This window comes from Anomalospiza imberbis, chromosome 6 (assembly GCF_031753505.1).
Source record: "Anomalospiza imberbis isolate Cuckoo-Finch-1a 21T00152 chromosome 6, ASM3175350v1, whole genome shotgun sequence".
Classification (NCBI taxonomy): Eukaryota; Metazoa; Chordata; class Aves; order Passeriformes; family Viduidae; genus Anomalospiza; species Anomalospiza imberbis.
The window spans coordinates 14,138,832-14,150,977 of NC_089686.1; the positions used below are offsets into that span (position 1 = coordinate 14,138,832).

Here is a 12,146-nt window from a genome sequence, read left to right on the forward strand (position 1 = left end):
GATAAATCCAGAGGACACATGTTCAAGGAAGTCTATTGACTTATATTAGGCCTAGAAACAGGCATCAAGTGGAACTATTGCTAATCCTTCATGTAACATGACACAATCTAAGCCGCTAAAATGAAGTTATCATACCATTAGCTCTAATTTTTACAGCACAAGGCTTCCTCTTTCATTACCCTCAGTTTCCAAGGGTGAAGGACAGACCTACAGAAGGATCTACTAAGTTTGCAGTGTTAAGCAACATTAAACATAATAGGTCAAGTTCTACCTCCCTCAAAACAGTCTCTCAATACGCTATTTAACATCCACCCACCTCCCCCTTTCAGAGCATACCCCCAGTGAAACTATTTTAAATCTGACTGAAAACATCTATATAGAGAGCATAAGATAATACTTACCTTGTTTAAATTCCTCAACCATGACCATCCGTGTGGAAACGGACACATTGTACGTAGAGTTCTGCTGTGGGTATGCTGGTGTAATTATAGGCATAAGATGGTACCTATCACTGGGGTTTACCTACATATAACAACAGCCAATCAGTTTTCTTCAAGCATACACATCAGTTAAAAAATTTGGATTTCTCCCTTTACTATAACCAAGTCTTAAGTTCTAAGAGACCTTAGTTTGTTTGCAGACCAAGAGTACAGAGAAAGTTTAGAAAACAAGAATAATGCTTTCACAAAGGACAACTTTCTGAAAGACAGTGATGTGGGAGGGCTGTAACCTGTCAGCACATCAGGATCAAGTTGCAGGCATTTCTAAATCCAGAAATGCCAACCAAACAGAATAATTTCCCTCTTTAATAAGAATTAGTTTGTGATCACATGAAACCAAGGACACCTCATCACCATATGAGCACCTTCTGCAGAATGACTGTCTTTGGACCTTGTGAAAGGTATTTTATACTTTATTTCTGTAACACTACTGAAAACTAAGAGCCATTTTAAGAAAAGAGGCTCTATGGCACCTGACAGAAGCATCACTTGCATTAAGGTACTTTTATTTAACAGCAGATAGGGTAACAAAAAAAGAAAGGACACAACATACACACCAAAGTACATTAAAATATTAGGGTAACAATCTTGTAGAAGGTAAATAAAAGATAAACCCCTGCCATTATCTTAGCCCCCTTTGATTATTTACTACAACAGTTCCCGTCACACACTGACCTCAAACCTGTTTCAGGAATAACCGACTCAAGAACATGTCTTCAACCGCTTCACATATTTAAATGTGAACTTTTGTCAATCAGAAAACACAGACTTGAAGTACAAAAGGGAATACAAATCAACCTCCGATGCTTACACTATTCATCAAAATAAAGGTTAGTTGAATACTGTGACTGACAAAACAGCATTGAGCACACTCATATTCTGTCCTACTGAAAGCTCACAATGGGAGCATCTGCTGCAAGCTGTTTCACTGACTGCCTGAAGGACAAACATGTCCAATGTCCTTAATGTAAGTGCTACAAAGATGGAGATTGCAAAAGTAACAGGCTTTAAATAATAAGCAAACTATTTTAAGATTAGCAATTTTCCAAAAATGCATCACTTTAAGACATTTTTATGCTGAATTTTTATTAAGATCACTTACTGCAAAAATTGGGAGAAAAAGTACATTGTTTAGCAAGTGTGCTTCAAGCAGTCAATTCAGAAAATTAGGGTAACTTTGTTCTATACTCAGGAGAATTAGAGGTTACTTATGAAGATATAACACCACAACATTGTGTTCAATAAACCCAAAATGAAGTTTACCTAGAATTTTTTAAGCAACCGAATTTATTGTACAGTGTGACTTAGAGGGGAAAAAATAACACACTAACCCTTGGGTCCCATACAGGCAAATTAAGATTGCATTCTTCTGGCTGTTTCAATAGCACTGGATTTGGCCATTCCCTGTTCAAAAAGATTGTAGCACTGAATAAGACTACTGGATACAACCATGTATGATGTACAAAAAACACGTTTGAATGTGATCCATCTTAAATTTGCTCTCAAAATACAGCACCATTTCCTCACAACTAGGCTGGTCTAACTGGGGTTATTTAAAATCACTGAACTACAACACAACTGCAGTTAGCTTCTCCAGGGCATCAGAACAAGGCACTTTCTGTAGTCTTGAAGGTTTATAACCACTGGTTAGATTATTAATTTAAACTCCTCTAAATTCTTCCTGAAATATACTAATCAAAGATAAATTCCTCTGTGAAGATTGACATTGGGTCCATCTTCAGGCTAGCTGTTTCATGGTCAAACTAGAGAACAAACAGCTAGCACAGCTACAGCATATAGCATCATTACAAACCATATGTATTAAAGAACATTATAATCAAGAAAGAAACCTTGTTGAATTAAACACTAAAAAGTAACATTTGTTTTTCAAGTCATCTTACCCCTGAATAAAAAGTACCTTCCTATGAAGAGCAGAAGTCAGTTATCTCTTGGAATTTGTACATTATGCTCCTATGCTATGCATGTACAAACAGGAGAAAACTCCAAGAAACACATTAAACAGAGACTGCAACCAATTCCCCTCTATTACCTTAGTGTGGCAAAATACTACTAAACACTACGTACCTCAAGGAGGCTATAAAGCCTATGAATGCAAGACAGTGAAAGTGTGCAAATTATCTCCACATTAAGAAAAGACACTATACTTGGAGGAAAGCAACACCTTGGTAAGTGATTCTTAAAGTCTGTCAGTGTCTCATGAAGAATATAGGTATCCAAATATAGACTTTCAAGAAGAATATTCATTTGTAATCTGCAAAGTTCACTTTTGTTCCATTTGTTCTAAAATTACTTGGAATGTTCCCATCAGAGTTATTCAAACCATGTTTCTGAGCTAACTAGCTCAAGAGTATGAAATGGCATGTAATTCTGAAACACCTATCACTCTACACTGAAAAGACACATTTTTGTCATTGGTTCTCTTAAATTGCATTTAAGCTATGTGCCTAAACCAGAAGATACCTCCTTTATCCATTATCCCAGTATCTGAATTTTAAAGGACTTTAAATTTTGGGGTATATGCTATTATTTTGTACTATACAAGTATTTTATGTGAAGAGTATTGTTGGATTACAAAAAATACTTGAGAAAATTTTAATTAAGAACTGGGTGGCTTTGGTTTGGATGCTTTAAAAACATGACATGTTGGATGCCTTACTGAAAAACTAAGCTGACAATTTCTGGTGGCAAGAACAATGCTTCTAACTTAATCTGGTAACAGCTGAAAATGGTACCATAAAAACAGGACTAAAATTTAGTGTCTACAAACAATTTTATTTTAGTTTAATCTAAATTAAAAACAAACCAAAAAAAAAAAAAACCAAAAAAAACATACCATTTAGAAAATACCAAGAAAAATTTATGTACAAGAGTTGATGCTATTGCATTTGGATAAAGCTGGCAAGTTCTTGCTACTAGCATAGCCCAGGAAACACCGCCAAGGAAACCTAGTATATTGGAATAGATGTTGTGGCCTGTGGATCGAGAAGGAAAGAGACAAAAGGAGAGAGATGTCAGTAACCAGAAGAGGTAGTGAAAACTTCACAAATTTTGGAATATAACTGCTTACGTTTTGCCCACAATTTGATAGCTCTCAGTGTTAACCTGAAGTTGTCAATGTTTGGTACTAGATGCAGAATTTCATCGGTTACCCGGCAACCTGCAAAATAAAGAATTCATTACAGTTGCTGCTTCCAAAGTTTTTTGCTTGCTTCTCCTCCCCCAGCATCAACACTACCAAACTTTTTAGACAAGCATGTTGGAAAGTCATTTCATATTCTGATCACTTTTGTTTTGGATTAGAAAGCTTCACATATTTTCATGTGCCTTTTTTCATTTTTAGTGTTTTATGGCAACACTCAGGTAGCAAATTCATGAGCGCATGACTACAGATTTGGACTGCAACTTGATTTTTTTGTTATTAATGAACTACATAAGCTGTGGAAGGAATAGATGCAGTATATCATGGAATGTGCAGGTAAATTTAAAAAGGTCTAAGTCTTTGTGAACCTGCAGAAAACCTACCAGCCATAGGTCAAAGCTTTGAATTTTTAAGAACAGGCTAAAAAGAATAGCTTTTAAACATACTAGCTGTACTGCCGCTTTGATGGCATATTTTCAGACTGTAACATTATAGATGGCAATATTAACTGCTTGATTTTAGGGGGTTTATTATAAAGAATAACTAGTACGTCATTGTTACTAAGTAGTTGCAGAGAGCTCTATGGAAGAAAATAGTATTATCTAAGACTACTTTTAAAGTACGAGGCAACTACATATTCTAGAGATTGCACAAGATGGGAATTTTACAAAACAGTTTAAGCAGCTGTGATGATCTCAAATTATGAAGCTTTTAGCTTGTAACAACAATCAGTGCTCCTCATGCAAACGTGCTCCTCATCCCCATCAAGCTGCAGCCAGGTTCCTACCATCCTATACATACATAACTATTTTTTAAACAAAGGTATTATAGAGAAGTTAAGGGTTACCCAAGCTAGTAAGCTACTAAAGAACTGACCTCAAACTGACACCATTTTGATATCTCCAATTTATCACTGAAGCAATTTCATGCATGTTTATGCAAACATAAATTTCAAAAGACACAAACATCTTTTTTTATAAAAATAGGTAATGCTCCACACAAAAGTCTTGCAAGTCCCATTAATTTCTAGAACCATATACAAACCAGAGAAAAAACTCAGTCTGGCCAACAAACAACCCTTCTCTCCAGAAAGGTATACAAAACTGGCAATAACTTTATTTCCGGATATGAAGTTGCTGTATTTTCAGTCAAATCCACAACTACTGTATCAAAGAATCTAGGATAGTTATTTAAAGATTAGACAAGTTGATATACAAATCAGTACATACATACCATTAAGACTTCGTATGCATCTAATGTCTAAATTTTTAAGTAGGCTGTCGTCCCGTAGATCTAAGTCCTCAGGAATAGTTTGCAGTGCTAATCTTGCAAACAAAATATCAATCTTAAGAACAAAAAAAGAGGTAAGACATTAGAAAACTCTTCTTTCTTCTATAGGATTCTGCAAGTCATTTTTACTAATAGTAGTGTTTACTAATAGTTTACTAATTTTACTAATCAAGTTTACTAATAGTAGTGTTTTAGTACAAAGAATCTTTTTAAAAAATACATACTAACATCCTTCACAGACCCTTAAAGAAACACTTTCAGATGCTTCACGTATCTTACAGCTCCTTTTCCAAGAGGATAAAATACCCATGTAGATTAACATACAACCAGCATACACATAAAAACTAAGATGACTGCCAATGTAAATAAAATCATTTGAAAACAAGCATTACCTCTAGGTACAGAATACAAAATCCTACCAACATCAGAACATGCTATGAAAACATAAACCCTGGTTTTATTCTAAATATTCTAGAGAAGACTGAGGGGAATCCCCATTGCATCCCCTCATGAGGATGTTGATGATGACAAAGACACAGGTACGGATCTCTTCACTCTCATATCAGTGACAGGACTCAAGGAAACAGCATAAAGCTGAGCCAGGGGAGGCTTAGATTACATATCAGGGAAAGCTCTTTCACCCAGAGGGTGGCTGGGAGCTGCAACAGGCTCCCCAGGTCAGTTATCACAGCCCCAAGCCTGACAGAGTTCAAGAAGCATTTGGAAAACTCTCTCAGGCTCAGGGTGTGATTCTTGGGATGTCCTGCACAGGGCCAGGAGTTGGAGTCTGATGATCCTGATGGGTGCCTTCCAACCCAGCATATTCCATGATTCCATGAAAATTACCATGGAATTACAGAAAGAGTAGGATACCTTCCCCATCCCCTGTAAAGCACACGTGTAACTAGGTGATTCTATATAAGACCAGTAATTATGAAGAATCTACATACCTGATTACAGAAAACATTTTGAAAATTCAGCAAGCTGCTTAACAAGCTTCAGCAAGCTGCTCAACAATATACATTTTGAAAGTACGTCCAATTTTTTTGCTATTACTTCTGCAATACTTAAACATAACAGTTTTTCTAGGCCACGAACATCTAAAATACGATTCAGCATTGAGTTAGTTTTACATTGCCCTGCACACAAGGACACTGCAGAGTGCAGAAGTCAGTTTGCCTTTCCATCAGTCAGTTGATGAGAATATCAAGTGCCTATCAGCAGACTGTCTGCAAGGCAACAAAGGCACTTCACCAAATGAGGCTTTTAACCAAAGTGGTTATCACTTGACCTACAAGACGATGAAATATTACACCAAGAACTAAACTAGTTTAGTTACATTAAAATTATTTCAGATAAACTGAAGCTTTAAAGACACCTTAAAGACTTTTTGTAGGTACTTAAAACTTTGCATCCATCTGTTTTAAAATATGAAGCCCTTCTCTACAGAAAACTATTTCCAAAGTATTCAGTGCATTTTGTATTCCAAAGTCCTTAATAGCTGATCTTATCAAGAGTCTGTATTACCCACAGAAGTTCCTACTTCAGTCAAAAGTACTACTTCTCAGTATAAAACAAGTCCAAAATTAACTTCAGCTTGAAATTCTACTCTGATCTCCAAAGGTCTAGCACCTCTAAAGATTCAAAGCTCACTGACATTTATTTTCAAATAAAGAAATTAACAGTGTGTCTTATGTAACTGGGGTAGAGGTACTGGCAATCCAATAGGAAGTACTCTACAGGAAGAACAAAAAATTTAAGGAAATTATTTTAAACAAGAACATAAAATAGGCATGTAAAAACTTATTGTCAGAATCTTTTTAAGTTTTAATAACAGGGTCACCACAAAACTAAAGTCCTTTTCTTCAGTTATACCTTCTGGCATGCTTTGCCTGGGTTAGCAAAAGGAAAATGAAATTTAAAACTTTTGATACTGGCATAGCTGGGCACAAACACAACTATCAGAAACTGTGGCCCACAAACACTGGTATATACAAAGAGTGCACTTATGATATAAGAAAAAGAACTCTCGTGCACTGTCAGCAACATGAATTAAGTCTCAGTAATAAACCTAAGCCCATCAAAGCCCATCATAAATTAATATACTGGAACACGATGTTACTTTCAGAGGAAACAGTCCTTTTTTTTTCCCCTATTTGGTCTTGTATTTCAAATTTCATTTTTTAAAAAGGAGAAACAACTCCAGCTTGAATGACTGGAGGAGAAAGAAAAACATACAAAACCCAAACTGACCAGAAGACAGCTATGGAAAGTTTCAACTTCTAGAATGAATACCTAAGCTATGTAAACAGCAAACAGATTGTCCAGAAAAATGTTCCTTAATACCTAACTGCATATGGACACTATAAAATGGCTAACAGATACAAATTCACAGACTGGGAGGGAAGAAATTGCCAGTCTGGTGTACAGTACTACACCATGTCATTTGCCAGAAATCCAGCATGGGAATTCTTTCCCCTCTGTAAACTAACCTTCTTGTACCCACCAGTTGCTGGTTGACATAATCCTAAAACAAGTCTCATTAACTGTATGTATAAACAGTTCACATGTTTTTGTCTTGTCACCAGAAGATGACAGTTTGACTATGTAACAGTCTGACAAGAATAAGAGTATCTTTTGAAATCACCATCACTGTTTCCTTAGCAAAAATCAAATTAAGCAAGTTCAGTACTCCAAGACAGCTGATCTATCAGGCTACAGCCACCAAAACCATTGTTTTGGTCACATGTTTACAGATATGTTAAGAGATCAGGACAAAAGGAATACCCAGCCTGCCTTCGGCAGCACACTTTTGATAACTAGTTAAAGACCACAACTTTCTATAATGTAGGATAATGAAACAAATCTTTAATATTTGGACAGTTAATCATTAGTAGTCAAAAATATCTGAAGCCACATTATTTAAAAATATAATTTTTATTAAATGTTAAGCCTAAATAATGCCTTTACTGATACTCTACAGGTCAGTAAACTAATCAGTAGAAGAGGGTAGCAGAGCCAAAAAAAAAACAGTGAGATATTCTGCAGACAGCATTAAGTCCATCAAGAAAAAATTATTTCAGTCTTAAATTTTCACTCTAAATTACACAGCTGAGGACTGTTGAGAAAATCTTAGGCATGGACTTCTGAGAGTCGCTTTAATAGCATTTCTGTTACTGAATAATGACTTATTAAGATCTTAAAAACTTTGTTTTAACCACGCTCTATGAAAACAAATTAAAATAGGATCTTTACCTCTATTCCATCAAAACAAAGTTTAATAACTGGGACAAAAGCTTCTTCAACAGCCTAGGGGGGAAAAAAGGTGCATTTTATTTTCAGTATAGAGAACATTTATAAACAATAGCTAGCAGGTCTAGACAATCATAATGAAATACTATTTATATCAGTGCTTTTCTGATGGATTTTTGTCAGCTATGTCTTTCTCCACCACTGACAACTTACGCAGTAAGCACTACCTACTATGTGCTGCAGCTCTCTAGATATTAATAATGATCCGAACTTGTACCAACCAGTTCTGATGGTGTTACCTCAAGGCTCAACCCTCTTCTCCCTACACACAAGACATGATCTTTTACTCCCCACAAATATCTCTAAGTATTCCATGTCCAAGCTATGGCTCTAAAAGGCCTATTATTTCTGCTTCTACAGTTGGTATAAGAAAAGAGAGGAAGACTGTGTAACTATGCAGCCTGATATCACCTAAAGCAGTTGCAAGTCACCAGTCTCCAGAGGTAGAGCATATTTTTAAAATGTGGTCAATAATACAGTGTTCTGATGAACAATTATCACAATGGAACTTCACATCTATTCTGGAATAGCTATGAGTATCATTTTCCTGAACTGAGCATCTGAACTAAAGGCAGATCTGCAGCACATTGTTTTAGTAAAAGCAAAGAACACTGCCTACCTCTAAATAAGAAATACTCTGAACTGCTGGAGGATAAACTTCCAAAAGTATTTCAGTTCTTACCAAGAGGAGGAGACCACACTACTGTCTGTGCTTAAACCTCAGTTAAGGTTATCTTAACATTACTAGTTGGCAGGATGGATCGATCCTAAGCAAAAATCAAATTTACAACTATCTCATACTCACTCACTACAGCAATCACTAAAAAAGTTTATGTTCCTCTAAAGATGGAGATGTACAAACTTGCAATACTAGCTGGAATGATTTAAAAGTATTATGACATAAAGGTTATTTGCATCACTACTGTGCTACACTGAATACCATACATACCTTGCTGCTAAATCAACTACATTACCTGGAGTTAAGTTTACAGCAAAGTTGAATGGAAATCTGAAAATCTGACTCCTCTCAAATACAGCATGTCAATTTAAAGAGTTGTAAACAGTTGTTTCAGTGCATACAGTGTTACCACTAGATGCTTGCACAACCCTGGTAGGTACCAACTACAGGGTGCATATATTGGAAGAATGCTGCAGAGTCAGTTTCATTTACTTTATGAAAGCAGGACTAAACCACACAAAGATTTTCCAGCAGCTATCTTCATAAAAAAAAAAAAAAAAAAAAAAAAAACCCAAAAAAATCCAACCAACTGGAGCAGAGAAAATTTACTCTGAGCCAGTATCAAGATTAAAGCTCCCACCAGCTGACTCAGGGAGGCATGTCAGTGAGGTAAAACAGAAACAAAATACTGCACTAGTATGGTCTTCCACTACTGTAAGGGAAATCTTCATCTTTAGAAGCTAAAAATCATGTACAAGCATTTAGTAACAAGACACACTAAAAATACAGCTTCTCTTTTCAAATGCACAGATGGCAGCCAATATAAAAAGTTTAGTTAATATCAACCACAATTACTGTTTATGTAAGCACGAAGTTATAAAAAAGCAGCATAAATCCTTCATTAAAACCAAACAAGTTTGGTCCTGAACCCTGTCAAACTAACATTTATATTTGTGTCTGCCTGCTTCTAGAGAGTAAGCAGCAATTTTGCCATATTAACACACATGCTAGGAGATCATTCTACCACTCAAATTTTTGAGTGTATCTATTAAGTGAGAGCAGAGAAAATTCAGTAGAATCGCTATTTCAAGTCTCATGATAGACTTTGCTGCAGGTTTACAAAATAATGTTAGAAAAAGTCTTAACAGTAAAGTTATATTTACTTATTTAATGCAACATCTTTCACTACAGAATTCCCCTAATACTCAGGTCAGCAAGCTGTATCAGGTATTTCACATACCCTCAGATCTTTCACTTCTTCTTGTTGTTTTAACTTTTCATAAAACGATGTGAAAAAATCACTTCTTTCAACATGTCTTGGTGCAACACACAGGGCATCAATATCAGCACCTGAAATTGTTAATTAGCAGAAGTATATTACTCAATACTTCACATGCATAGAATGCCAGCAATAGACATATTTTTATTAATAATTGAGCAGCAAAATTTAGTTTGTCATCATGTGGAATGGTGGTTTTTTGAAATACTAAGTCAAACGGAATGAAAAAAATTCATGGCCATTAAACATACAGAACACATACATACACTCTTGCTTCAATTGTGAAACACTTGTAATTTTTAAAGAACAAAAACATGAAAATTTAAGTATACAACTTCCTCTGTCTTTAAATAACTTTCCACTTTTTTTGCCTGTTTCTCAATCCATGATGAAAACATAATATAGGAATATATTTATTTTATTTAAAATGAAGACTATAGATGGTTAACCAAAAAAATTAAATCTACCACCACCTCAAAATACAACAAGATAAATCATTACCTCAAACAGATGGATTTTTATCACAAAAGGAAACGTTACCTTTTGTATGAACCCCTAATCTGTAGGATCCAAATGTAAAAATTTTTCCTCCAACATTTTCTATTACCGATTGCGGAAGATTCTAAATGGAGCAAAAAAAAAAAGGTTAATTTACCTTAACAACTTACAACAACACAAACCATTTATTTTCAAACAAGAGGAAAAATATCGCACGAAAATTATGCTGTTCAACTTCTGAAATGATCTCCGTATTTACAGAAAAGCCTGAGATACCTCTGCCACTTGGATCATGTATAGCATTTCAACTATATTACACATTACCATCTCAAACCTGGTAATTGTTGCACCAATTTGACACTTCAGGTGCAACAGCTTTAATAATATTACAGAGAGCAAACATTTTGCTTACCACTCAGGCATTTTAGACTGACACACAAATAGATCATGGATTCCAATTTAGAGCAACTCAAAACACAGCCTACTGTATCAGTGTTTATTACATTACTTTCAGAGAAACTTCTACCACAGCCTTTATATAAAAATTTGGGGTTGGGAAAGGCATTTATTTTATGTTTAAATTGTTTAGGTACATCTACTAAAGTTCCTAGTCTTTAAAAAACTGTTGAATCCACAGTACTGTGGGCAAAGAGGGCTATCTTTTCATAACAGGATGCAATGCTACAATCTGAAACCCTACATGAATGTTTGTTTACACAGCAGAAGACAAATCAAAACTTCTATTTTGAAATGTACATGATATTAACTTTAAGCAGCTTTCAATCTTACATGGGTCACAATATTCTCACTATTCTGTTTTCAGGGATCAAGACACACACAGGAGTGCTGTCCCTGCCCATAATCTTGTACATATATAAATTCTCATATCATAAAGAAAGTGTAAAGAAAACATACAATCCCAAACACACACAAAGCAAAATAGCTTAAAAAATCAGGCATTTCCTCTAAAAAAAAAAATCTATAAACACACAAGTCTATAACCATTCAAAGAATATGTGTCGGACCAGGAATTACTATAACCTGGCAAAAACAGTATCAGCATTATCAGCCTACAAAAGTAACATTACAGGAACGATATTAAAGAAAAAGACCACAGACCACAAAGATGCAGGAAGTACATTTTAAGATCTAGCACTGTTTCACAAAGGCAAATACTCTAAGCCAGTGATTACTACAATGCACGAATTTTGAGAAAAAGTCAAGTTACATCTATCAGCTTCTTTCTTTGACAAGGTTCTACAATGAAGGGGCAATGCTGCTTGTTAACAAAAGAAACTACACAAGCATGGTATCTGTTTTGATCCCCAAATCGAAGGTTCATCCCATTTAGTACAGGAATGTATTTTGGAATAATCTTCCTACAGCACTCTTATAAACACAATAATGGGAACCCCATGTAAAATACAT

At 35.3% G+C, this 12,146-nt stretch overlaps 1 protein-coding gene across 11 annotated transcripts in view; it reads right to left on the reverse strand.

Annotated features, from left to right (window-relative positions):
* Positions 1-12,146, reverse strand: part of PAPOLA (poly(A) polymerase alpha) — a 73,813-nt gene that overhangs the window by 21,931 nt on the left and 39,736 nt on the right. For all 11 annotated transcript variants that reach the window (XM_068192470.1, XM_068192471.1, XM_068192469.1 and 8 more), the window contains 8 exons: positions 10,761-10,842; positions 10,182-10,291; positions 8,206-8,259; positions 4,894-5,005; positions 3,589-3,678; positions 3,355-3,493; positions 1,832-1,904; positions 402-522 (listed from right to left, as the gene is read on the reverse strand). In XM_068192470.1, the coding sequence (XP_068048571.1) occupies positions 402-522; positions 1,832-1,904; positions 3,355-3,493; positions 3,589-3,678; positions 4,894-5,005; positions 8,206-8,259; positions 10,182-10,291; positions 10,761-10,842 (781 nt within the window). The remainder of the gene's footprint in view (positions 1-401; positions 523-1,831; positions 1,905-3,354; positions 3,494-3,588; positions 3,679-4,893; positions 5,006-8,205; positions 8,260-10,181; positions 10,292-10,760; positions 10,843-12,146) is intronic.